The 27,157-nt window shown below is 53.9% G+C and overlaps 1 protein-coding gene across 1 annotated transcript in view; it reads left to right on the top strand.

Moving 5' to 3' along the window:
- The first annotated feature begins 14,454 nt into the window (after positions 1-14,454).
- Positions 14,455-27,157, top strand: part of RIMBP2 (RIMS binding protein 2) — a 38,402-nt gene continuing 25,699 nt past the window's right edge. Inside the window, exons 1-6 of the mRNA XM_050980740.1 lie at positions 14,455-14,578; positions 16,355-16,444; positions 17,422-17,544; positions 20,026-20,130; positions 23,445-23,495; positions 24,617-24,637. Coding sequence (XP_050836697.1) covers positions 14,483-14,578; positions 16,355-16,444; positions 17,422-17,544; positions 20,026-20,130; positions 23,445-23,495; positions 24,617-24,637 — 486 coding nt within the window. The 5' untranslated portion in view covers positions 14,455-14,482. The remainder of the gene's footprint in view (positions 14,579-16,354; positions 16,445-17,421; positions 17,545-20,025; positions 20,131-23,444; positions 23,496-24,616; positions 24,638-27,157) is intronic.

The following is a 27,157-nucleotide window of genomic DNA, read 5'->3' as shown; positions in this document are numbered from 1 at the left end:
CCCTGGGAAACCTCTGAGCTTCCCTGGGAAACCTCTGAGCTTCCCTGGGAAACCTCTGAGCTTCCCTGGGAAACCTCTGAGCTTCCCTGGGAAACCTCTGGGCTTCCCTGGGAAACCTCTGGGCTTCCCTGGGAAACCTCTGAGCTTTCCTGGGAAACCTCTGGGCTTCCCTGGGAAACCTCTGAGCTTCCCTGGGAAACCTCTGGGCTTCCCTGAGAAACCTCTGAGCTTCCCTGGGAAACCTCTGGGCTTTCCTGAGAAACCTCTGGGCTTCCCTGGGAAACCTCTGAGCTTCCCGTGCTGCCCAGCAGAGCAGCTGGAACAGGAGCTTCAGCACACCGGGCACCAAAGCACAGGGGAGCTCTGAATTAACTGGGGGCACTGGAATCAGGCAGGGGATGGGGTGGCAGAGCCCTCAGGCTGCTGGAGGGGCTGTGCTGCTGGTGCCAGCCCAGCTCCAGCTGCAGCAGGGGCTGCACATCTCTGCGTGCTCTCTCCTCCTGCGTGTCTCTGCAGCTGCTTCTCCTCCTTTATTTCATAAAAGAAAATATCTTCCTGGAATGGAACCTGGTTCTGTGTGCTGCCTGTGCTCCTCCATCCTTGGAAGCACCTTTCCCTCAGTGTCAGTGGCTGCTGGAGGCTGAATTTCTCTCCTGTGTCAGTGTCCCAACACAGAGCCCAAAAGTGAAAGGCTGCAGGACCTTCCTCACGTGCCTGGATTCATAAATTACTGGAATTCCAGGTGAGGGCTCCTTTCCTTCACCCGAGTTTTCCTTTGGTGGAGCATCCCCCATGCCATGAATATTTTCAGTTTCCTCTCTGTGCACGCAGAGCTCTCAACCTGCAACTCCAGCTCTCCCTGATGAATATTGAAATGGCAGCTCAGCTTTCAGACAGAGAACACCAGTGACAAAGATCAAGCTTTCTGACCTCTTGTTAATTTGCTCAGTGAAACAGGACTCCCATGGTCTCAATTTTTGTATTCAAGAGAAGAAATTTGCATACAGAGAGGGTGTTGGCTTTTCTCATTTTGGTTGCTAATTTCCTTTTGGTACATTTGTTCTATAGATCTTAAAGAAAAGTCACTGGGTAGTTTTATCAGTTATGCATGAGAATATGAAAGATAGAACTGAAGAAAAAAAAAACCACTCGGGTTCTTTATCAGGAAATGATAAGAAATTTTTTTACCATCGTGGGAAAAAAAAATCAGCAAAAAAAGCAAAAGTAGAAATGTGTCTGGAGCAATGGAGAAACTTGTTACTCCCACACTGCATTGGAAGGAAAAGCAAACTGTTTATGGTAACAGTGGAGAGTGAAGCTGGAAAACCTCAATGATCGCTTTGGAAATGAAATTATCTGTTCTGGAAAGCACCTGCAGGCCCCCAGAGCTGAGCTGACAGAGGAGTGAACAGTGCAGTGTGTCAGTGTAATCACAAACCCTCTGGACTTCCAGCAACTGCGGGGGGAAAACTGAACCATGGTTTTTAAACCTTAGCTAAAAATGCAGTTTCTTTGTGTTTGTAGTGAGCCCACTGTGGGATTTCAGAGGAAGGAGTGGCTGCAGTCCCTGGAGCAGAGGCTGGGGCCAGCCAGCTCCTGGCACAGCTCTGCTGTTGGACCCGTGGTTTGCTATTTGCTCTTTGTTTTGTTTCATATTAACAGCCAGACATGGATGGACACAGCTCTACAGCTGGCTAAAGAAGGGCCCTAATTAAGGGTTGTAATTAAACTAGGGGAGGAAATGACAACGGAACAGAAAATTCAGAGTGGGTCTGTGTGGTGCAGAGGCTGATGGGGCTGAGGAAGGAATCTGTAGGAAATAATTGATTCTGTAGCCATTAGACTTTGCTAATGAGATTAAGGACGAGGCGCCACGATCTCGCTAATTAATTTGGGTGGTGACTTTGAAATGTGCTGGAATGGGACAAAACTGGGGCTTGCTCCACACACCCCGAAGCTCTCAGATTGGAAGACAAATATCATCAAAGTCATCCCTGTTCTCAGCTGTGCCAGGGCTGGGGATGATGCCTGACTTTACCCTGAGCCACCAAAGCAGCTCTGCAGGGAGCTCTGCTGTGTGTGTGCTCTGTGGGCTCTGATACCTGACTGGGGGCTGGGGATGATATCTGACTTTACCCTGAGCCACCAGACCACTCTGGGCTCTGATATCTGACTTTACCCTGAGCCATCAAAGCAGCTCTGGGCTCTGATATCTGACTTTACCCTGAGCCATCAGACCAGCTCTGGGCTCTGATATCTGACTTTACCCTGAGCCATCAGACCAGCTCTGGGCTCTGATATCTGACTTTACCCTGAGCCCTCAGACCAGCTCTGGCCTCTGATATCTGACTTTACCCTGAGCCATCAGACCAGCTCTGGGCTCTGATATCTGACTTTACCCTGAGCCCTCAGACCACTCTGGGCTCTGATATCTGACTTTACCCTGAGCCCTCAGACCAGCTCTGGGCTCTGATATCTGACTTTATCCTGAGCCTGTAAGTAAGGCACTCAAAGGCAGCGTGGGGACGGGGGGATCTGTCACTGACTGCTCTGTGCACTCTGTCAGACTGCAGCCCTGGAGCTCAGCTCTGGGGCAGGTGGGATTGTCAGGCTGCAGGTGGGACTGTCAGGCTGCAGGTGGGATTGTCAGGCTGCAGGTGGGACTGTCAGGCTGCAGGTGGGACTGTCAGACTGCAGGTGGGATTGTCAGGCTCAGCCTTGGAGCTCAGCTCTGGGGCAGGTGGGATTGTCAGACTGCAGGTGGGACTGTCAGACTGCAGCCCTGGAGCTCAGCTCTGGGGCAGGTAGGATGCAGTCCTGTGCTCGCCATGCTGCGTGTGGAGGGACACCATCCAAAGGTATTTTTAGAATTCCATTCCAGGGGAAAAAATAAAGTCTTGGGAAGAACTGATTCATGCTTCTCATCCTCTCCCCTCCTCCGTTCCACTCTGGGTTTGAGCACAAATCTAAGGCTCATTTTGGAGCTTTTGTTGGACTTCAGCCTTGCTGCCTGCCATGAGAAAAAGGTTTATTCAGCAAGGCTGAATTAATTAATTCAGCTGGGCTTTTATAGTATGCCATGGTAATTAACCCTCCCTTTGCTGCAGGTCTGGGGCACAGGCAGTGAGACACGCTGGGTACTGGGAGGAGAAGCTCTGACAAACTGGCCACTGACTGCTTTCCTTTTGTCTGCACAGTCTGGAGATGCTCCACCATGCCTGCAGCCTGCAGCTTCCCAGGAAAGATCTGATCAGAGCTGGTTTGTAGGAGAGCACACATCTCCAGTCCCATGTCAGCACCTTGACTCCAGAGGGTCACCCCTGGCAGCTCTCAGTAAGTCTGGCTCTGTTTCACAGCCCCGTGCTGCTGCTGTGCTGGCAGAGTTTGGTTCTGCAGTGCAGGGGCTGCTCTGGGCTGGCCCTGGGTCTGCTTGGTGTGCACAGCCCCAGGGCTGCTCTGGGTCTGGTTCTGGGTTTGGATCTGGGTCTGCTTGGTGTGCACAGCCCCAGGGCTACTTTGGGTCTGGTTCTGGGTTTGGTTCTGGGTCTGCTTTGTGTGGACAGCCCCGGGCTGCTCTGGGCTGGTTCTGGGTCTGCTTTGTGTGCACAGCCCCAGGGCTGGCTCTGGGTTTGGCTCTGGGTTTGGTTCTGGGTCTGGTTTCTGTGTGCACAGCTCCAGGGCTGCTTTGGGTCTGGTTCTGGGTTTGGTTTGTGTGCACAGCCCCGGGCTGGGGCATTCCTGGGCTGGTTCTGGGTCTGCTTTGTGTGCACAGCCCCAGGGCTGGCTCTGGGTTTGGCTCTGGGTTTGGTTCTGGGTCTGGTTTCTGTGTGCACAGCTCCAGGGCTGGCCCTGGGTCTGGTTTCTGTGTGCACAGCTCCAGGGTTGGTTCTGGGTCTGGCTCTGGGTTTGGTTCTGGGTTTGGTTTGTGTGTGCACAGCTCCAAGGCTGACTCTGGGTTTGATTCTGGGTCTGGTTTGTGTGCACAGCTCCAGGGCTGGCTCTGGGTCTGGTTCTGGGTTTGGTTCTGGGTTTGGTTTGTGTGCACAGCTCCAGGGCTGGCTCTGGGTCTGGCTCTGGGTTTGGTTTGTGCCTGCTGTGCTGGGGGCTCGGATGTTCTCTGTCCTGACTGGAATATCTGCTGCCCCTGTTGCTCTCTGGAGGCTCCACCTGCACCAGCCAGGCTCAGGTGTTCCCTCTCTGGGTGGAATACCTGCTGCCACAGCCCCACTCCCTGCCCTGCCCTGCCCCACCAGGTGCTGCTGCCACCAGCCTGCAGGGCTGAGGGCTCTCGGTGTGATCAGCTCCTGCAGAACCAAAGCCAAGGTGATTTATTGCTCCCTCTCTCCAAAGCACACGGTAAATTAATGTTTGGATTGTACTTCTTCCTGCCCTAATGACATTTCTCTCTTGTTTAATCGTCTTCAAGGCAAAATGGCATGTCTGAGGAGAGAGTGTGATTTAATTAACTTTTGTCCTAATGAGTCAGACTGCAGAATCCTGCAAGGCTTCTTGTCCAGTGCAGTGCTTGGAGGCAAAGTATTCAGAGGATACTGGAAATTGTGAATCCTAAACCCCCCACAGGAGCCCTCAGGGGTTGCTGCTGAGCTCAGAGGTGTGTTGTGTGACAGGTTTCTGTTCTGCCCTGAGACCTAATTTACAAATGACTGCTTGGCTCCTGTGAGCATCCCTCTCTGCCATGGGACAGGGGCTGTGGTGAGGCACGACAGGGCTAGAGGGTGTGCTGGGTGGGGAAGGCACATTGGCTGCCAGAAGGATGTTTAAAGCTGCTTCTGTGAGCTGTCCCTTCTCATCAGAGAGCATCTGAGGGTGTGAGCAGGAGCTCTGGAGTGTGCTGGTGTTCACAAATTGCTGCCCCATCCCCTGCTTAGCACTCATGCATGTTTTATGTTTGCATCTCTGTCTGGGGATCCCAGCACGGATCCCAAATGCAGGAGGTGCTTCACTGACAAATGTTGGGCTAAAAAAAAAAGAATAAAGTGCTTCTGTGAGGAGCTTAGAGCTGACAAGGCAAGCCATGCAGGATGCTGGTGTTTAGATCAGCACTGACTGCACAGCTACAAACTCCCGGCCCAGAATTTTTAATTCTCATGGTAAATTAAGCTGACTTTGAAATGGAAAGTGCCACATTTCTGTTTGAGCTGCTGGCTGAGCTGGTGTGGAGCCAGGAGAGCCTCTGGAGCCCTCATTTCCCCAGCAGGACCCCAGCCACAGGTGGCTTTAGAGTCACCACTGACAGGATGGACACAGCTCCAGCAGCAGGGTGGGTGGGTGGGTGGGGGACAGCCCTCAGTGCCCACTCAGGCTGCAGCCCCCAGCTGCTGCAGGGCCAGGGCACCCCTGCTTTCCTGTGCATTTTCAGGGACATCTGCTCCCTCTCAGCCCCTTCCCAAAGAAAGGCAGTGCCCGTGACCCCCCAGAGCATTTCCATGTTCAAACCCGTGCCAGGCAGCTCAGACAGCAGAGCGAGGCCAGCAGGCAGCAGGGCTGTGGGAATGCAGCAGAACCTGCATGCAGACATGCAGCAGAACCTGCACGGGGCTCTCAGGGGAGCTGTGCAGCCCTGTGGCCCTGCAGACAGGAGCTCCCTTCCCTTGGCCAGGCTGTGCTGGGCTCACACCAGGCCCACAGGAGCACCAGCTGGCATCTCTGAGGGTTCCCTGCCTGCTAAATGCATCTGCATTAATGGAAGGATGAGACCTACTTCATGGTGTTCTGTGCATGACAAAGCTAAAAATAGCTCTATTAGAACTTTGGCTGCAGCTCTTCTGAATTTTAGCAGTTTGGGGGGGAAGGAAAACACTTTTGAAAGGTTATAATTAATGAGTTCTGTGTTGTTGGGTTTTTTCCTGAAGTATACCAAAATACCAGGAGGAAATTGGGACAGGCGTGCTTTTTTTGTGCCTTGGCATTTCCAGGGCTGCAGCCTGGCTTCCCACTGGAGCTGGGGGTGGCTCTGCTGCTGCCTGCTCCCCACAGCTCCCCTGGGCAGGAGTCCAGGGGATGGAAGGGGGATTGCACAGGAGAGAACTGCTCTGGATGCTCAGGGTGCAGGACTGAGCCTGGCACTGGCTGGTGCTGACAGGAATCCAGCATGGAGTCACTGGGAGAGGCTTCTGGGCAGCCCCTGGCACAGACAGGCTCTGGGGTGCTGGGTGAGCTCGGGATCCTGGGCAGCTCCTGGCACAGACAGGCTCTGGGGTGCTGGGTGAGCTCCAGATCCTGGGCAGCCCCTGGCACAGACAGGCTCTGGGGTGCTGGGTGAGCTCCAGAGCCTGGGCAGCTCCTGGCACAGGCAGGCCCTGGGGTGCTGGGTGAGCTCCAGAGCCTGGGCAGCTCCTGGCACAGACAGGCCCTGGGGTGCTGGGTGAGCTGGGGATCCTGGGCAGCCCCTGGCACAGACAGGCTCTGGGGTGCTGGGTGAGCTCCAGAGCCTGGGCAGCCCCTGGCACAGACAGGCTCTGGGGTGCTGGGTGAGCTGGGGATCCTGAGCCAGGCTCAGGTTTGCTGGCTGTGATAGACCCTGAGCCAGGCTCAGGTTTGGTGGTCTATCCAGAGATCCTGAGCCAGGCTCTGGTTTGCTGGTTTAGCTGTGGATCCTGAGCCAGGCTCAGGTCTGGCTGAGTTTAGCTGTGGATCCTGAGCCAGGCTCTGGTGTCTGGCTGAGTTTGGATCCCGAGCCAGGCTCTGGTTTCTGGCTGATTTATCCTGACCCTGCAGCACTCAGGGGCAGCTCAGGCTCCAGAGCTCCTGCCCAGCTCCACACAAACTCGATTAAGCTGTTAAACTGCAGCTCACTCCTGGCAGTAAATTAATTCCCAATCCAAGTCCTGCTCTGCACTATGTCGGGAGGCTTTTGCCAGGAGGCTGGTGGCTTGAAAATGGGTAATTAAATTCTGCTGTAAATACATTTTCATCCCTTCTGCTTGCAGGAGCTGGCAAACAAGCACGAGCCATTAATTAATACCTGTAATTTGGTTTAGTTGGAATCAGCCCTGCTCCTGTCAGACTCTGAGATGTAAAGCGAGGTTGTGGAGCTGGCAGCAAGGAAAAGATAAGGACTGACCCAAGTGTATTCCTAAGAGAACCTGGTCCTAGTTCTCTCCATAAAATGCTGGGGAGTTTGCAAAGGTGGGGCTGTGGAGTTTGTAAATTTGGAGTTGTGGAGTTTGCAGATGTGGAGTTGTGGAGTTTGCAGATGTGGAGTTGTGGAGTTTGTAAATGTGGAGTTGTGGAGTTTGCAGATGTGGAGTTGTGGAGTTTGCAGATGTGGAGTTGTGGACTTTGTAAATGTGGAGTTGTGGAGTTTGCAGATGTGGAGTTGTGGAGTTTGCAGATGTGGAGTTGTGGAGTTTGCAAATGTGGAGTTGTGGAGTTTGTAAATTTGGAGTTCTGGAGTTTGTAAATGTGGAGTTGTGGAGTTTGTAAATGTGGAGTTGTGGAGTTTGTAAATGTGGAGTTGTGGAGTTTGTAAATTTGGAGTTGTGGAGTTTGTAAATGTGGAGTTGTGGAGTTTGTAAATTTGGAGTTCTGGAGTTTGTAAATGTGGAGTTGTGGAGTTTGTAAATGTGGAGTTGTGGAGTTTGTAAATTTGGAGTTGTGGAGTTTGCAAGTTTGCAGTTGTGGAGTTTTCAAATTTGGCAATAGTTTGATCTGAAGTCGATGTAGAAAATTTTTGAAAAGCCCTAAATATAAGGAAAGCCACAACAATTGATGCATTTATTCTGGGCACTTTTCATGCCTGCAGTTAACCCCTTGTGAGCCAGCCTTGCAGCTCAGCAGTGCCCTGGGCAGACCAGGTCCCCTGGGGATGGAGCTGTGCCTTTGGTGTCACCTGCTCTGCTCTTTGCTTGGCTGGTCTCTCCAGCCTCCTTCAGGCTCTAGGAGCTGGGAATTCAGTCCTCTGAAATTCCTGGAATCAAAGTCCTGGTGCTCCCAAGGTGCAGGCTGGCTGTGTCTGAAAGCAGAACCTGGCTGTGCACAAAGCAGTTGGAAATGTCAGCTCTTTGTTCAGGATTCCAGTACAGCACAGCCGGGGGAGTCAGGATCCTCCACAAAGAGAAATATTCCCGGGAGAACAGCGAGGTTGGATTTGCCAGGCACTTTGTAGGGTGTGTTGGGTGGCAGCTGAGCACTGCTGCTGCTGTTTGGGCTGTGCTGTGCAGCAGAGAGGGGGCAGAAATCAGCAGCAGTGGAACTGCACAGCCTCCCCCTCCCAGAGCTGCAGTGCTCGCGTCTCTGCACTCTCAGTTGGTGTTTAGAGTGAGCCCTTGCCTGGAGGAAAGGACTTTTAGTGTCCGTTTCACTGGACAGCACAAAAATTACTTCCTAAATTTAGGAATTACTCTCTGCTACGCTGTGGCAGGATCAGACGGGTTCTGGCCTTGGAGCAGCTCCCAGCACCCAACCTGCACAGAGGGAGGAATGCTGCCCTTTGACAGCCTGGCAGAGAGAAAGTGCTCAGGAGCTGGGTGTCCTCCAGGCTGCTGGGGAGCAGGACAGGGGTTCCAGGGCAGAGCTGAGGCTCCAGCCCTGCCCTGCAGGTCCTGGCTGGGGCAGGCTGGGGCAGCTGCCCTGCCCTGCCCTGGGGCTCAGCCAGGAGAGGAGCTGGGCTGAGGGACAGGTAACCACAGCCACCCGCAGAAATAACCAAGGGAGGGGACTCAGGTCCCCCCCTGCAGGAAATGCAGCTCCCAATGCCCCCCATGCAGGAAATGCAGCTCCCAGTGTCCCGCCCCCCCACCCGCAGGAAATGCAGCTCCTGCAGGAAAAGCAGCTCCCAGTTTTCCCCCTGCAGGAAATGCAGCTCCTGCAGGAAATGCAGCTCCCAATGTCCCCGCTGCAGGAAATGCAGCTCCCAATGCAGCTCATTCGGGAAATTAATGCAGCTCTTGCAGGAAATGCAGCTCCCAATGCCCCCCCTGCAGGAAATGCAGCTCCCAATGCCCCCCCTGCAGGAAATGCAGCTCCCAATGTCCCCCCTGCAGGAAATTACCTTTTCTTTAAATACCACTTTTGGCCTTCACAGGTTGTTCCAGACCAAATCTTTTCTTTGAGAATTGGCTAAAAATAGACAGGCAGAACAATCCTCTGAACTTTGATAAGCGTTATCATCAGAAATCAATCTTGGAAATCGTTTCCACCATTAAATGCAGCGTAAATTGAGGGAGGAGAAAATGGGATTAAATCAGGCCTCGGGGAGAAAGCCTGCAGCAACTTTTCTGTGGAACTCAGTTTGTGTTAGTTTGCTGGGAGCTCAGAGAACAGAGTGACAGAGGGCACTGGCGGAGGGAGAGGATGGCAGGTGAGGGTGCACAGAGCTAGGAGGGAATCAAACCCTCTCCAGGGCTGGCTCCTGCCCTGGGGCTCTCGGTGCCCAGGGAGGCAGAGACAGGGCTGGCTTTGCTGTGGCTGTTTCACAGCAGGATTGCTGCTGCCTCTGCCCAGGGGCTCCAAGGGCAGGGGCCAGCAGGTCTGGCACACTTGCAGCAGGTCTGGCACATTTATATCAGGTTTGGCACATTTATATCAGATTTTGCAGACTTACAGCAGGTTTGGCACGTTTACAGGAGATTTTGCACACTTGCAGCAGGTCTGGCACATTTATATCAGATCTTGCAGCAGGTCTGGCACATTTGCAGCAGGTTTGGCACATTTGCAGCAGGTTTGGCACATTTGCAGCAGGTCTGGCACACTTGCAGCAGGTCTGGTGCATTTATATCAGGTTTGAAACACTTACAGCAGGTTTTGCACATTTGCAGCAGGTTTGGCACGATTACAGGAGATTTTGCACACTTTCAGCAGGTTTGGCACACTTGCAGCCGGTCTGATGCATTTATATAAGATTTTGCACACTTGCAGTAGATCTTGCATGTTTACAGCAGGTTTTGCACACTTGCAGCAGGTCTGGCCCAGGCAGGGCTGGGAGATGCTCTCAGAGCTGGGAGCTCCTGCCCAGGGGTTTGGGATCTGCCAGCTGGTGTGCTCTGCAGGCAGTGGGGATGCTGCAGCAGCACTCCTGGCACTGAATACAGGATATTCAGGAGCAATACCAACCCTCCCTGGGCTGTTCTGCCCATTTCAGGAGACATTCTGTCCCTGGAGCAGGGGTCTGATCCCTGCCAGCCGTGTGCTGGGAAGCTCCTCTGCAGGCAGGGGTCATTCTCCAGCTCAGAGCTGGAAAAATGAATCACTGAGATGAAATTTATGTTCTAGAAACTTCATAAATGTGCAGCCATCTGGGGCCATCTTTAATTTCCACTCTCATCCCTCCTTTTGCTGATAGCTGCACTAAGGAGATTCGGGGGTGCTCAGTTTCATTTCGGTGCCAGCCTGGGGAGATTTCATCTCCTCTCAGAGGAGAAGGGTTTGGAATAATTTCCTGGCCATCCTCCACTCCCAGACCTTCCAGATGCACGCAGAACTGCTGTCAGGTTGTTTGTCCTGGGGCTCTCTGTTGCCGTCCTGTGAGCACAGAACTCTGATTCTCCATGTCCCTGGAAATGCTGCCCAAAGGCAAAATCTTTGTGATAATGGGAGATAAACTGATGCTCCCCTCTGATTAACCTTCTGTCTCAGCCCGCCGAGAACCAGCAGCCTCACTTAAATTTGTTATCTGCTCATTTTTAACCCAAACTAATTTCTTCTGGCTTTATTCAAGCTAATTAGTTTGCTTGAGGACCGAAGGCCTCTCAGCATTCCTTGGAACAAATAAATGCATCATGAGAAAACAAAAGCCACAATGGAGAATGAGTTCAGCAGGAGTAGAAAATCTCTGTTAATGAAATTCATGAGTGGAAACACAGTTGGCAGTGTCTGGACTTGTGTCTCTGAAGTGCTGGAAATGTTTGGTGTAGTTTAAAAACCCTCTCCAAGGTTTTGTTTTGCACAGAGAATTACAATGGCCTTGTGAGAGAGCCACTCTTTCTCCGTGAGCAGATTTTCTGCTGGGTTTGGGGTGCCTGGGGAGCTGGGCCAGCCCAGAGGTGGTGCTGCTGTGGTCTGGGAGGGCTCAGGAGCTGCTGAACCCAGGTGACACCTGAGGCTCAGTTCAGTCAAGGACAGTGCTTTGTGCTCACTTCTGGTAAGCAGAATTTGGAATAGAGAATAGAAGGGATTCTTTGTGCTTGGTGGTTTTCAAATTCCTTTCTTTTTCTTTTCTCCTCTCCCCACAGCCCTTCCTGAGAACTTCCAGAGCTTTTCATTTACAGCTGCCTCAACAACTGCTTTTTATGAAATGAAAATATTTAAAATGACAAGGCCCGGGGCTAATTATTGTTAGCACTGGGATGAATTTCTGTAGCCTGGCTTCAGCAGGAGGAGGAGTGCTCAGCCCTTGGCTCTGGGGGTTTAAATGCTGAACACTGTGTTCCCGTGGCAGTGATGATCCCCTCCAGTGCCCAGGGTCCCAGCACCTCCCTGCTGGGGTCCCTGGCACTGCCCAGAGCTGGGGTGGCTCGGGGGGTTGTTTCTGCTTTGCTCATTCTCCAGGCAGGTCACAGTCCAGGAGTGATCCCTGCCCTCCCTGTGCTCTGCTCTCCCTCAGTCACTGCAGCTCTCCTGCCCTGCTCAGGGATGGGCTCTGTGCTCCTTCCCTGCCTGCCCTGCAGGACTTTGGGCTCACTCACCTGCTGCTCACCTGCCCTGCTCAGGGATGGGCTCTGTGCTCCTTCCCTGCCTGCCCTGCAGGACTTTGGGCTCACTCACCTGCTGCTCACCTGCCCTGCTCAGGGATGGGCTCTCTATGTGCTCCTTTCCCTGCCTGCCCTGCAGGGCTTTGGGCTCAGGAGCTGCTGAGGGGCCGTTTGGGTCTGAAACAGAACACTTTGGGTAAATATCCCAACAGAACACTTTGGGTAAATATCCAAACAGAACACTTTGGGTAAATATCCCAACAGAACACTTTGGGTAAAAATCCCAACAGAACACTTTGGGTAAATATCCAAACAGAACACTTTGGGTAAATATCAGGAGCAGCTTTCCTTAGAGGCACGTGCAGGGAGAGCACTGGCCTAGGATACTTTGCTTTTCCCATGGATTTGTTCAGTGTTTCTGGGTACCCTCTGAGCTTAGCAGGAGATGAAAAATGGATTGTGCAGTCTGACTTGAAGGCTGTAAAGTTATCTGTTCTGAAATCAGAATTTCTGGAGCGTGGAGAGCTGGTTTTGAATGAGGCTTCTGGCACCTGATCCTTAAAATTATTCAGCATCTTTTCCTCGTGTCTGTCTGGAAATGAAACATTATCTTCTGTTTTCAAGTCACTCATAACTTCTAAAAACTGGGCTTAACTTTTCATGGACATTTCCAAACGTATGCAACACATTGCTATAAGTTTCTGCCCAATAAAATGACTCTGAGACAGCTGAGGAGTTACTGATGTCACCGGAGGTCACGGGAGGGTTTTTAACGTTTCCATCTCTGCACTTCCCACTGAGAGATCTGCCAGTCTCTGGGGACAACACGGAGCTCTCTGAGCTGTGCCTGGTGTTATGCTCGGGTTCAGTACATTTCATCCTTTCCCAGTGCCACCAGAGTGAATTTTTCACCTGCTGGGGCACGGCGTTGCCATGGCAACAGCTGATCTTGGCTGCTGCTCTCTGCTCTTTGTGCATGACGAGAAGGAAAAGCTTTTTGAGAGGCGTTTGTGAGCGCCAGTCTGACTGACTGCATCGCAAGGATCAGTGAAACAGGTCAGAAATGGCTCCCTCCTTTCCAGAGGGGAACAAATGAATAAATAGATAAACAAACAAATAAATAACTGTCTGCTGTGGGAGCAGCACCAGCGTGGGGACAGATAAATAAATGGGAGCTGGGCTGGGGGAGCAGAGAGGGACCCGGGGCTCAGGGGGATCTCCTCACCCATTTCCATTCCTGAGAGAGCTGAGAGGGTCCTGCCATGGTCACACCGTGTGCCAGGGGCGAAGCAAGGTCAGATGGAGAAGGGAAGAGCTGAGAGCAAGAGAGAGGAGTGAAAAACTGGTGAAAAGAAAGAAGTGAAGTGAAAAAAGGCGAGGAGAATGAGGCAGAGCCTGCGGTGGGCAGCTCTGGGGATGGCTGTGCCTGAGCAGCAGCACATCAAAGGTGGCTCCGTGTCAGCCTGCAGGGGGGAACCTGCCCGAAGCTCAGGTGAGCCTGAGCAGGGATTCACCTGGCCTGGGCTGGAGGCACGGGAACGGGAGCAGGGTGAGGAAAGAGCTGGTGAGCAGGGCTGGTCACTGCAGGGCTTGGTGGGAGTGAAAATCATCAGGCAGGAATTGTGCAGTGTCAGTGGTTGAGCTGGTGTAAAAGGCTGGTCACTGCAGGGCTTGGTGGGAGTGAAAAGCACAGGCAGGAATTGTTGTGCAGGGCCATGAGCTGGTGAGCAGGGCTGGTAACCTGCAGGGTCTTGTTGCAATAAAAAAGCACAGGCAGGAATTGTTGTGCAGTGTCAGTGCAGTGCAATGAGCTGGTGTAAAAGGCTGGTCCTTGCAGGGTTTTGTTGGAATAAAAAAGCACAGGCAGGAATTGTTGTCAATGCAATGAGCTGGTGAGCAGGGCTGGTCCCTGCAGGGTTTTGTTGGAATAAAAAAGCACAGGGAGGAATTGTTGTCAATGCAATGAGCTGGTGAGCAGGGCTGGTAACCTGCAGGGTTTTGTTGGAATAAAAAGCACAGGGAAGAATTGAATGAACTGGTGTGCAGGGCTGGTCACTGCAGGGCTCGGTGGAATAAAAAAGCACAGGGAGGAATTTTTGTCAGTGCAATGAGTTGGTGAGCGGGGCTGGTCCTTGCAGGGTTTTGTTGCAATAAAAAACCAAAGGGAGGAATTGTTGTGCAGTGGTTGAGCTGGTGTAAAAGGCTGGTCCCTGCAGGGCTTGGTGGGAGTGAAAAGCACAGGGAGGAATTGAATGAACTGGTGAGCAGGGCTGGTCACTGCAGGGCTTGGTGGGAGTGAAAAGCACAGGGAGGAATTGAATGAGCTGGTGTGAAGGGCTGGTCACTGCAGGGTTTTTTTGGACTGGAAAAGCACAGGCAGGAATTGTTGTGCAGGGCCATGAGCTGGTGTGCAGGGCTGGTCCCTGCAGGGCTTGCAGGGAGGAGTTGTTGAGTTTCCTGCCCAGGATCTGCTCCCTGAGAGCTGCTGGGCTGCAGGACTCTGGTGCTTTCCAAGGCCACGGATCTGCTCAGTTCCTGTGTCCCTTTTTAGCAGTGCTTTTTAAGAAGTGCTATTTTCGTGTGGTGTTTCTTGTGCTAAATTCAGCTGCTGATTACAGGGCTAAAGCTGCACTGGTTTGCCTTTGTTAGAACAGCATCACTTGCACGGAAAAGTTCCTATTTTTGAAACGGAGCAAATCCAATTGTGAAGTGATTTTATTTAAAATGCAAACGTTTCTGAGCAGCTCTTCCTTTACCTGAGGAGTGGAAAGCACTCATGTTCTTGGTTTCTCTGCAGGAATTCATTAGTTTTTAGGGGCCAACCTCAGAAAATGTCCACCTGCTTTCCTGTGCTCCTTGCTAACTTGTGCTTCACCATGGCAGTTGAGAGGAAGGACCACATGGAAGTAGTAAAACACCTTAAAAAAGTAAGGTTTTCCTGTTTGTTTATTTCTCCTTGTGTGCAGTAGCCTTCCATGAAATGTCATTTACTGTAGGTGCAGCTGCTGCCCGTGGGAGCTGTGGCAGGCAGGGCTGCCCAGCCCTGGACAGGAGGGGACAGACAGGTGCCAGACAGACAGACAGACAGACAGGTGGGTGGCACAGCCTGGGCAGCAGCAGCTCTGATTTTTCTCCTTTTTTCTCTGCTTTTTCTCAGTTTTTTTTTTCCTCTGCTTTTTCTCTTTCTTTTCTCTGCTTTTTCTCCTCTTTCCTCTGCTTTTTCTCCTTTTTCCTTTCTCTGCCTTTCCTCCTTTTTTCTCTGCTTTTCCTCCTTTTTTTCCCTGCTTTTTCTCCTTTCTTTTCCTCTGCTTTTTCCCCTTTTTTCCTCTGCTTTTTCTCCTTTTTCCTTTCTCTGCCTTTCCTCCTTTTTCCTCTGCTTTTCCTCCTTTCTTTTCCTCTGCTTTTTCTCCTTTTTTTCCTCTGCTTTTTCTCCTTTTTCCTTTCTCTGCTTTTTCCTCCTTTTTTTCCTCTGCTTTTTCTCCTTTCTTTTCTCTGCTTTTTCTCCTTTTTTCTCTGCCTTTTTCCTCCTTTTCTGCCTTTCCACCCTGCCCAGTGCTCCCTGGGCACAGCTGTGCAGGGCAGGCTGGGCGTGCTGCACAGAGCCTGGATCCATCCCTGCCCAGCTGGGCTCAGAGGGGTTAAATGCAGTTTTTTGTGCAGTGCTGGAACTGAATGTGGCTGTTATTGATGTCAGACAGGAGTGTGCCCTGCCAGGAAGGTGAAATATTTCAATATAAAAATGTGGGCAGGGGTACCTGAGTGCTGTACTGGGCTGTGGCTGTCACTGGGGTCAGACAGGAGTGAAATATTTCAGTATAAAAGCGGGTATCCATGGGTACCTGAGTGCTGGACTGGGCTGTGGCTGTCACTGGTGTCAGACAGGAGTGAAATATTTCAGTATAAAAGCGGGTATCCATGGGTACCTGAGTGCTGGATGGGCTGTGGCTGTCACTGGGGTCAGACAGGAGTGAAATATTTCAGTATAAAAGCGGGTATCCGTGGGTTTCCATTCCCATGCTGGCCGTGCCCTCGGGATGCCTTTGGCACCCCCGTTTCTGTGTTGCCTGGCAGTGCCATCCCCTCCCAGCTCTGGGTGAGGAGGGCAGCCCAGCCTGAGCTCCCAGGAGCTGGCAGGGAGATTTCAGGATCATTTCCAGGCCACCTCTCTGTGCCTGCACACCTGCAGCCAGGTCACCTGCCGAGAGCAGGGGGTGGCAGAGCTGCCTGCAGGTGCCAGTCTGGGCTGCTCCTGCCCCTCCTGGGGCTCCTGGCAGGTGCTGGGTGGCAAACCGGGCAACACAGAGCTGCCCTGGGCACCTGGGCTGGGCTGGGCTGGGGTGGCATGGCATGGCATGGCATGTGCTGGAAGGGAGCTGGGCTGTGACACCACTGAGGGTGTGACACGAGGGTGTGGCAGGGAGCTGAGGCGTGACAGGGAGCTGGGGTGTGACACATGGGTGTGACACATGGGTGTGACACAGAGCTGGGAGTGTGACACAAGGGTGTGGCAGGGAGCTGGGGTGTGACACAGAGCTGGGGGTGTGACACAGAACTGGGGTGTGACACATGGGTGTGACACAGAGCTGGGGTGTGACACGAGGGTGTGACAGGGAGCTGGGGGTGTGACACTGAGCTGGGGTGTGACACATGGGTGTGACACATGGGTGTGACACCAGGGTGTGACACGTTTGTTTCTGTTCCAGGAGCAGGAGCTGAAGGATGCTGGGCGGGAGGAGAACTGCCTGAGACTGCAGCATGCCAGCGTGTGCCCCCGGGCACTGCAGCACGGCCAGGTAACACACACGGCTCTGCCAGGTGTGCCAGGTGTGCCCCTGTGAGCTGGGTGCTGCTGCCCAGGTGTGCCCAGCAGTGCCAGGTGTGCCCAGGTGTGCCACGCGTGCCCCTGTGAGCCCAGTTTCCTTTTGGCAATAATTTCCCTGCAGGCTGGCACTGACCCTTTTCTCTGGGCAATGCCCTCCCTGCAGGCTGGCACTGACCCTTTTCTCTGGGCAATGCCCTCCCTGCAGGGTGGCACTGACCCTTTTCCCTGGGCAATGCCCTCCCTGCAGGCTGGCACTGACCCTTTTCTCTGGGCAATGCCCTCCCTGCAGGCTGGCACTGACCCTTTTCCCTGGGCAATGCCCTCCCTGCAGGCTGGCACTGACCCTTTTCTCTGGGCAATGTCCCTCCCTGCAGGCTGGCACTGACCCTTTTCTTTGGGCAATTCCTTCCCTGCAGGCTGGCACTGACCCTTTTCCTTGGGCAATGCCCTCCCTGCAGGCTGGCACTGACCCTTTTCTCTGGGCAATGCCCTCCCTGCAGGCTGGCACTGACCCTTTTCTCTGGGCAATGCCCTCCCAGCAGGCTGGCACTGACCCTTTTCTCTGGGCAATGCCCTCCCTGCAGGCTGGCACTGACCCTTTTCCCTGGGCAATGCCCTCCCTGCAGGCTGGCACTGACCCTTTTCTCTGGGCAATGCCCTCCCTGCAGGCTGGCACTGACCCTTTTCTCTGGGCAATGCCCTCCCTGCAGGCTGGCACTGACCCTTTTCCCTGGGCAATTCCCTCCCTGCAGGCTGGCACTGACCCTTTTCCCTGGGCAATGCCCTCCCTGCAGGCTGGCACTGACCCTTTTCTCTGGGCAATGCCCTCCCTGCAGGCTGGCACTGACCCTTTTCCCTGGGCAATGCCCTCCCTGCAGGCTGGCACTGACCCTTTTCTCTGGGCAATGCCCTCCCTGCAGGCTGGCACTGACCCTTTTGCTCTCCCAGGTACATCCAGACTATGAGCACCTCCCAGAAGCCCTGCTCAGCCTGAGCCAAGGACAAGATTTGGCTCTGAGGGGGAAACACCAGCTCCAAGCCAAGCTGGAGAACTTAGAGCAGGTCCTAAAGGTGGGTGCAAACCCCAGCCCTGTGCCCCTGGGGGTGCCATGTGTGCCCTCCCAGCTCTGCCAGGGCTTTGGGCACAGCTCTCAGCTGGAAATGTTCTGTGGTTGTTGTGTGAAACAGGGAGAGCCCAGCAGTGCCAAATGGGCTGCACCAGTCTGATACCAGTGCTGGCAGAAGGGAGAGGGGTTTGTTCCTGGTCATTTACATCATGGGCAGGTAAAATGGGTGGTGCTCATCCAGGTGGGAGGAGAATCAGGGCTGTTCTTCTGGGTTGTTATAAATTCAGAGAGCAGACGTTGCCCATGAATGCAGAAATGTCCACAGGCAAGGATCAAATCCTCCCAAAATTCCCAGAAAACAGCCCACAGCTGGGGTTCTGTGCTCTCCCTGTTCACAGGCAAGGATCAAATCCTCCCAAAATTCCCAGAAAACAGCCCACAGCTGGGGTTCTGTGCTCTCCCTGTCCACAGGCAAGCATCAAATCCTCCCAAATTCCCAGAAAACAGCCCACAGCTGGGGTTCTGTGCTCTCCCTGTTCACAGGCAAGCATCAAATCCTCCCAAAATTCCCAGAAAACAGCCCACAGCTGGGGTTCTGTGCTCTCCCTGTTCACAGGCAAGGATCAAATCCTCCCAAAACTCCCAGAAAACAGCCCACAGCTGGGGGTGAAAACTTACAGACTGGGAAATGTCGTTGTTGTTGTTGTTTATAATCAAACAAAAAGTGAATAAATCCCAAGCAGAGGCCAAACTCTGCTCCTGGTGCAGAGGTGTGCAGGCTGAGGGGCTCAGCCTCCCTGGCTGTGGGCAGTGTGCAGGGAACAGCAGCTCAGTGCAGGTTAGAAATGAGCTTGATGAAACTCCTGTAGACAAGAAGAGATGTTTTGGGCTGTTCTTGCCCGTTTTCTCCGTGCATTTGTTTTGCCAAGTGCTGATTTCTCACAGGTTTGTGTGCAATAACTCGGTGCTGCAGATAAGGCATTGTGCCCCTGCTCTGAGACCGTTGTGGGAATGGTGTGTAATTTGGGAAATAAAAATCTTCAATACCAGGCTCGGCAGGGAGGAGATCAGAATCTAGGAAGAGATCCTCCTGAACTCCCATTTAATATGAGGGGGATTGAAAGCTGCAGGGATGCTGGGGGAGCAATATTAACCTGTAATGAAAAGATTTCTATCTGCAGAGAGTGCCCTGAGCCTGTGCAGGTGTGCTCCTGCCAGGACCTTGCTCACCTTGCTGAGAGCCGTGGGCATCAGTGCCCCTCCCAGTGCTGGCAGCTCTGAGTGGTCCCTCCTGCCCCCCTGGCTGGCTCTGGTCTGTGTCCTTTGTGCACAGGAGGGGCAGGGGTCAGCAGAGCTGTTTGGGTCAGCACTGGCAGGGCCTGGCACAGCAGCTCGCCCTGGGCAGAGGGCACAGGGATGGGCAGGGGCTGTTTGTCCAGCTCGCCCTGGGCAGAGGGCACAGGGATGGGCAGGGGATGTTTGTCCAGAGCCTGGCCCATGGGCAGGAGTTTGTCAGCATGCCTGGGCAGAGGGCACAGGGATGGGCAGGGGCTGTTTGTCCAGCTTGCCCTGGGCAGAGGGCACAGGGATGGGCAGGGGCTGTTTGTCCAGCCTGCCCTGGGCAAACTGGGGATGGGCAGGGGCTGTTTGTCCAGCTCGCCCTGGGCAGAGGGCACAGGGATGGGCAGGGGATGTTTGTCCAGCTTGCCCTGGGCAGAGGGCACAGGGATGGGCAGGGGATGTTTGTCCAGCTTGCCCTGGGCACACTGGGATGGGCAGGGGATGTTTGTCCAGCTTGCCCTGGGCAGAGGGCACAGGGATGGGCAGGGGCTGTTTGTCCAGCATGCCCTGGGCAGAGGGGGGATGGGCAGGGGATGTTTGTCCAGCCTGCCCTGGGCAGAGGGCACAGGGATGGGCAGGGGCTGTTTGTCCAGCCTGCCCTGGGCACACTGGAGATGGGCAGGGAATGTTTGTCCAGGCTCGGGTTTGTCAGCAGAGTGCTCCTAGAACGTGTGCTGGTGGAGGGATGGATGGCTCCTGCTCACGGGCACCCCTGGCAGGGCACGGGGTCACAGCCTGGGTCCTGGCAGGGCACAGCCTGGGTTCTGCAGTGTCAGACCCCGGGTCCTGGCAGTGTCACAGCCTGGGTTCTGGCAGTGTCAGACCCCGGGTCCTGGCAGTGTCACAGTGTCAGACCCCGGGTCCTGGCAGTGTCACAGCCTGGGTCATGGCAGTGTCAGACCCCGGGTCCTGGCAGGGCTGATGTCCACATGCCTGAGTTCCCCTTGGCTGAAGCCCTGTCCATCTCCAGCCCCCCCGGTTTCCCCGCTGCCCCCCAGGTGCCAGGCAGCTCTGTGTGTGTGTGTGTGTGTGCGTGTGTGTGTGTGTGTGTGTGTGTGTGTGTGTGTGCGTGTGTGCGTGCCCGGCCCCGCAGCCCGTGTGGCTGCAGCCGGGACTGTCCCTGATGTCCCCTCCTCCGGCACAGCACATGCGAGAGGCTGCGGAGCGGCGGCAACAGCTGGAGCTGGAGCATGAGCAAGCGCTGGCTGTCCTCAACGCCAAACAGCAGGAGATCGAGCTGCTGCAGAAGGTACCGGGACAGGGACGGGATGGGACAGGGACAGAGGGACAGGGTGGACAGGGATGGATGGGACAGGTGGGACAGGGATGGGACGGGACAGGAGGACGGGTGGGACAGGGATGGGAGGGGACTGGGACAGGGATGGGACAGAACAGGGATGGGACAGGCAGGAGATCGAGCTGCTGCAGAAGGTACCGGGACAGAGAGTGGACAGGGATGGGACAGGGATGGGACAGGGACAGGGATGGGACAGGCAGGAGATCGAGCTGCTGCAGAAGGTACCGGGACAGAGAGTGGACAGGGATGGGACAGGGACAGGGATGGGACAGGGAGGGGACAGACAGGAGATCGAGCTGCTGCAGAAGGTACTGGGGCAGGAACGGATGTGACAGGGACAGGGATGGGACAGGGACAGTCAGGACAGTGGAGCTCCTGGACAGGATCAGGTGTGGACAGGACACGGTGGGACAGGGAGGGGACAGACAGGAGATCGAGCTGCTGCAGAAGGTACTGGGGCAGGAACGGATGTGACAGGGACAGGGATGGGACAGGGACAGTCAGGAATGGAGCTCCTGCAGAAGGTGTGCAGGAACGGGGACAGGGACAGGACAGGGACAGGGACAGGCAGGAGGGAGCACGAGCTGCAGGGACAGAGGGCGTGGTGGGACCCCTGGACTGGAGGCATTCCCAGCCCGCTGCTCCTGCCCAGGGGGCTCCAGGCCCTGCTGTGCCCTGAGCAGGGGCTGCTCTGTGCTCCTGCAGCCTGCCCCACCGTGCCTGAGCTTTGTCCCCAGCAGGGACAGGAGTGGCACCACCTCAGGGGTTCCCTTTGCATTGCCCCTGCTCCCCTCCGTGCTTGGCTCCCCTCGTGCATCCCCCAGTGCCGCCAAGGAGCCCAATCCTCCCTCCCTGGCACTGCCAGCTCTGTGCCATTTCCAGCTGCTGTGGATGCTCTCATGGCACATCCCTGGCTCTGGGATTCCTGTGGCCTCCCCTGCAGACACGCAGTTCTACCTTTCCCCAGTAACGAGGGAGAAGGGAGTCTTGTCAGGGTGCTGACACCTCTCAGTGCCCTTCCTTTCCACGGTTGGGGTGGCAGGGTTTGCTGTGCAGCCAGCGCCAGCCCTGCACAGAGGCTGAGCCCTTCCTCCAACACCTCACTTCCAAGGGCATCCTCCAGTTCACAAATCACTTCAAAACTGTTTTTTCCCCACTGCAATTTCTCAGTATTCATTAAATTACAAAACCCATGATGTTGAGTTTCAGTTTTGCCAAAGTCACTTCAAGCTGCAATTGTCTCAGGGCTATGTTGATTTTTCCAATTGCTGGGCTAGATCAAACCACAGAAATAATGCTGCTAATGATAATTTGGTGGAGAATTGGCATGGAGGGACCCTCTCAGCAGAATAAAAGATGTATCTAATATAGTTGCTTGAAATAGAGCGCTGTAGTTGACCAAAAGAAATCTTCCAGTTAATTTTCTTTTAGTCTTTCCCAGTAAGTGTACTCAGGCACCCTGCAAAACGCCATCTCTAGTTCCATTCAGCTGTTATTATTAGAACTGCCTCATACATCTTGGACTTGGATTTCCTGGCAAAGGAAAGGAACCAAAGGCAGAGACAGCATTTCTTGCTGATCTTTGTTCCCTCCTCCTTTGGACTGGCAGCACAAACCTGAGTGCTCCCCTTGGAGCTGCAGAGGCAGGCACCAGTGCTGGATCTGGTGTTCCACCCCGAGCACCCAGCCCACAGATAAATGTTTTAAATGAATCTGCTCTCTGAGGAGCTGAACCCATCCCTGCCAGCTCTGCAGGAGCTGCTGGCTCACCCTCCACCCAGGGCTGGCCTCCCTGGACACGGTGTGTGCCATCCTCCCTTCCCTTTGGGTTTGTCATTGGAGCTGCCTGGGCTGTGTCCAGAGGGCAGAGGGAGGCCTGGGCACAGCAGGATGGCATTTCTCAGCACACCTTGGCCCTTGTCAGGGCTGAGCCACCAAGCTGCCCCCCAGAGCCCAGCCAGCCCTGCTGCAGCCTTGCTGCCACATTCTGGGTGGAAACAGGAGCTCATTCTGTGTTCAGCAGCTGCTCAGACCGGTCAGATTTCCCAGCCCAGCAGGAAGAACACAACACTGTCTGTGCTGATGGGGCTCAGCCTTTTCTGGGACCAAACCCTGACAGAGGCAGCCCGACGTGAGCAGGGAGAGCTCTTGGTGCAGGCTCTGCCCCCACTGACAGGGCTCAGCTCTGGGCAGCTGCCATTAACTGGGTCCTGAGGGATGCTCCAGGCTCTCTGCCCCTGCTGGCACCTGCTGGCACCTGCTGGCACCTGCTGGCACCAGAGTCACTGCTGGTACTGCAGGGCTGGGCTGGCTGCAGGGACAGGGACAGGGCAGGGCAGGGCAGGGGGGCTGTGGGGTGGGGCTGTGGTTTGGAGTGGTGGGTTTGGGTCCATGGGTTTGGTCTGTGGGTTTGGGTTTCTGGATTTGGAGTTGTGGTTTGTGTCTGTGGTTTGGGTCTGTGTTTGGGTCTGTGAATTTGGGTTTGTGGGTTTGGTCTGTGGTTTGGGTCTGTGGTGCCTGTGTTTCAGTCTGTGGTGGGTTTGGGTCTGTGGGTTTGGTCTGGTTGGGTCTGTGGGTTTGGGTCTTGGTTGGTCTGTGAATTTTGGTTGTGGGGTTTGTGGTTGGGTCTGTGGTTTGCTCTGGTTTCAGTCTGTGGATTTGGGTTGTGTTTTGGTCTGTGGGTTGGTTCTGATTTGGAGTTGTGGGTTTGGGCCTGTGGTTTGGGTCTGTGAATTTGGGTCTGTGGGTTTGGTCTGTAGTTTCAGTCTGTGGGTTTGGGTTTCTGGATTTGGGTTTGTGTTTTTTTGGTCTGTGTTTTTGGTCTGTGGGTTTGGTCCCAGCTGCTCTGGGAGGTTTGAGCCCTGCAGTGTGCACAGCAAATTGCATTTCAGCTGGACCTGGGGGGCTCAGAGAGGGCAGGGAGTGCCAGGGCAGCCTGAGGAGCATGTGCTGCTGCTCCAGCTCAGCATCCCTGCCCTGAGAGCCAGAATGAACACCCCTGCCAGGCTGGGAGTGCCAGGGCAGCCAGGGTAATGTGTGTGGTGCTGCTCCAGCTCAGCATCCCTGCCCTGAGAGCCAGCCCCCCAGGATAAGCACCCCTGCCAGGCTGGGAGTGCCCAGGAGGGCTGGCACAGCCACCCTGCTCTGGAGGCTGGCTCTGGGCGAGCTGCTGGCCGTGCTCACAGCAGGCTGTGTGTGGTGTGACTCACTGATCCTCCTTCTTCCTCCCTCCCCTCTCTTCCCCCTTTCCTCTCCCACCAACCCAGGCTCAGGTTGAAGCCAAGAAGGAACATGAAGGAGCAGTTCAGTTGCTAGAGGTAAGAACCCCTGGGCTCCCTCTGGGCAGGGGAATTTACAGACCCATCACTCGTCAGCAAAGAGGGTTTGGTTTTGTCTCTTCTGATGTAATTGCATCCTGATAATGATAAGAGTTGTGATTCAGTTAGGGGGGCATGGAGCTGAGCTGCTGGAAGTGATGTCTGTTCCTCTTTTGGTACCGTTTTTTGTGAGATTCCATTAAAGGCAGTGATTGATGGTGAGGACTTTGATTTACTAGGCTGGAAATGCAGCAGCAAAGACCAATCAGCTGCCTGGGGTTCCTAATTAAATACTGTCTAATAAACATAAAGCAGGAACTGTAAATGTAATGAAAGAATTGAGAGACCTCAGAAACCCTCAGAGGTGTGCTGGGAAGAGAACACTTCATTTTCTGCCTGAGGAAAAGGCGTGGAATGGTTTCAAGGGTTAATTTACATATCCCAAAATGTGATAGAGAACGGCACGTGCATTGGCAATATTTCATTTGGAAATTTGCTTTATCTGAAGGCAACTTCCAGTCCTTTTACCTTCCCACAGTGTGCTGTGTGTGCTTGCTGGCCGTGCCTCAGTGAAAGTGGATCTTTCCTGGTGCCTTGACCAACTTTAAAAAACTAAATTAAAGCATTTGTTTATTATTATCTGTAAAGGTGGATATCCCCACAGGGTGTGTTTTACTCTTGGGCTTTCATTAGCATCATTTAGATTAAGTTTGTTTTGGCTTCCAGACTGTAAGCTGAGGTTATTATTTAATGCCTGACACAGGAAAACAGACACAAGGCAGGCAGGAGATGATTTACCCCCTCAAGCCGAGCACAATTCTGATTTAGCTGATTTGTGTCACCCCGACAAGATTCCAAAGCTTTGGCTTTTTATTGCCACCAGCACGTTATTTGTTAGCATTTTATAATTTATCTGTGTGCCTTCTGCAGTTCCAGAGCAGCAGCAGTGCTGGTTTCTGCAGTGGTTTGTGTTGATGCATGTTTCTACACCTCTAGCTGTGCCCGGAGGCTGCTTTGAAATGTAAAACATTACCCACAACTGCTTTTATTTCTTTTGTTTATTTCACACCTCTTTGTTCTCCGTGCCTTGTTTGGGATTCATTGCTTTGCACTTCACCCAGAACACCCTGGACAGCATGCAGGTATTTCAGGGCACCCACTCCCCTTTCCTGTCCTGAACCCTGCGCTTCCCTCCCCTGAGATGGGAGCAGAGCCTGCCCATCCTGCAGGGATGTGTGCTGGAACCACTCCTGCTCATCCTGCAGGGATGTGTGCTGGAACCAACTCCTGCTCCCTGAGATGGTTCCAGAGCCTGCCCATCCTGCAGGGATGTGTGCTGGAACCAACTCCTGCCCATCCTGCAGGGATGAGTGCTGGAACCCTGCAGGGATGTGTGCTGGAACCACTCCTGCCCATCCTGCATGGATGTGTGCTGGAACCAACTCCTCCCTGAGATGGTTCCAGAGCCTGCCCTCCCTGCATGGATGTGTGCTGGAACCCTGCACTCCTCCCCTGAGTTGGTTCCAGAGCCTGCCCTCAGTGCATGGATGTGTGTGCTGGAACCAACTCCTCCATGAAATGGGAGCAGAGCTTGCTCACCCTGCATGGATGTGTGCTGGAACCCTGAACTCCTCCCTGAATGATTCCAGAACCTGCCCACCCTGCAGGGATGTGTGCTGGAACCCTGCATGGATGTGTGCTGGAACCACTCCTGCTCATCCTGCATGGATGTGTGCTGGAACCAACTCCTGCTCCCTGAGATGGTTCCAGAGCCTGCCCTCCCTGCAGGGATGAGTGCTGGGACCAACTCCTGCCCTCCCTGCAGGGATGAGTGCTGGAACCAACTCCTGCCCTCCCTGCAGGGATGAGTGCTGGAACCAACTCCTGCCCACCCTGCAGGGATGAGTGCTGGAACCAACTCCTGCCCTCCCTGCAGGGATGAGTGCTGGAGCCACTGCTGTGCAGGCATGCTTGGCACCGCTGCCCACACCAAACCATCCAAATCAGGACCTTCCCCAAGGAATGAGCCCTGGCGTGCTCCAAGGGGAGCTCCATCCTCCCCAGCCTGCCCAGCAGGAATGGGTTGGTGCTGTCCTCAGGGATGTAACCTGGCTCGGTGGATTTGGTCTGGATTCAGGCTGTTCCCTGCTGATGTACAGGGGCTGGTTCAGGTGGTATTTGCACCTGAGGCTGGTGTGAATTCTGATTGTTCTTTGCCAAGGTGATATTTGCACCTGAGGCTGATGAGAGCTGCCCCTGCTGCTGTGTGGCAGTGGAGCTGGGAGCTGTACCTGCCCAGGGGAATGTGCTGGTTTCAGGTGTGAGCCTTTGGATGTCAGCAGCTGGCAGAGAGCTGGGCAGTGCCCAGTGACAGACAGACAGACAGACTGGCTGAGCAGGGATGTCTCATCTGCAGCCCTGTGCAGCTGCTCCAGCTCCTGGGACAGCTGGGACAGCCCTGTGCCACCCTGCTCGGGCTGGCTCCATGGCAGGGACCATGGCAGGGTAAAAATCCACAATCCTGAGCCTGAGAGCTCAGGGTCAATGGCAGGGACCATGGCAGGGTAAAAATCCACAATCCTGAGCCTGAGAGCTCAGGGTCAATGGCAGGGACCATGGCAGGGTAAAAATCCACAATTCTGAGCCTGGGAGCTCAGGGTCAATGGCAGGGACCATGACACAGGGTAGAAATCCACAGTTCTGAGCACGTGCTGCTCTGCAGGTCAGACCCAAATCTGGGTTTTCTGCAGTGAGCTGAGGCTGGCTGGCAGCAGAGCAAGAACATGCCTGGGCTCAGGGAGCAGGGGTGAGCATGGGGTGGCTCCTGATGGCTCCTGGTGGCTCCTGGTGGCAAATTTTCTTTGTCAAGTGCCAGCTTCATGCTGAGTTCTAACTCACAGCCAAAATACAGCAGGAAAGGCGTTTTTCTCCCAGGCTCCAGGAGAGAACTGGAAATCCCTGCATGCCCAGAAGAAAGGCATTTACTGCAATACAAATGGTTTTAATTTATTAAATAGTGCTTTTCCAAAAATACTCTGAAGGCAGCCCGAGCTCCTTGTTGGGGTCTGGACTGTGATGCTTTTATTTTTTATTTGGTGCTCGAGTTTCCACAGCTGCTTGGGGAAAGGCCAGGAATATTCTTAGAGAGTTGGAGGGCTCATCCTCAACCTGTCCTCTGGACAGTGGGAACCAAATAGCCCAGTTGGTTCTTTCTTTGCCTGCTGTCCTTTTCAAACTGCAGGGATGCCGTTTCCATGCAGCAAATCAACAAGGAGCAAATTCTGACTTTTCATTGGCTCCAAACCAGGGGGAAAAAAATGAAAGACAAAAAAAAAACCCCAAGCATTTCAGGTTTGTGCAAATCTCCCAAATCTCTGACTCTTGCTGTTCTTGGTTCCATAATCAATCAGGTGGACACCCTGAGATTCCTTTTGCAGAAATAAATCAATTTGAGTGTTATGAATGCAGGGAAACGACACCTTTAAAATTCACTCTAACTTTAAAAAAGCCTTTAAAATTCACTCTAACTTTAAAAAAGCCTTTGTTACAAGAGAGGGAACAAAGAGTGCCACCTATACAGCAGAACATTTGGAATTTTGGGTTCTTCTGGGCACTGCCAGCATTTCCCTTCAGCTAGGATCCTTTCACAGCTGCTGTGTGAT

Source organism: Serinus canaria, chromosome 15 (assembly GCF_022539315.1).
Source record: "Serinus canaria isolate serCan28SL12 chromosome 15, serCan2020, whole genome shotgun sequence".
In the NCBI taxonomy this organism is placed as follows: Eukaryota; Metazoa; Chordata; class Aves; order Passeriformes; family Fringillidae; genus Serinus; species Serinus canaria.
This window is presented reverse-complemented; position numbering and strand designations above follow the sequence as displayed.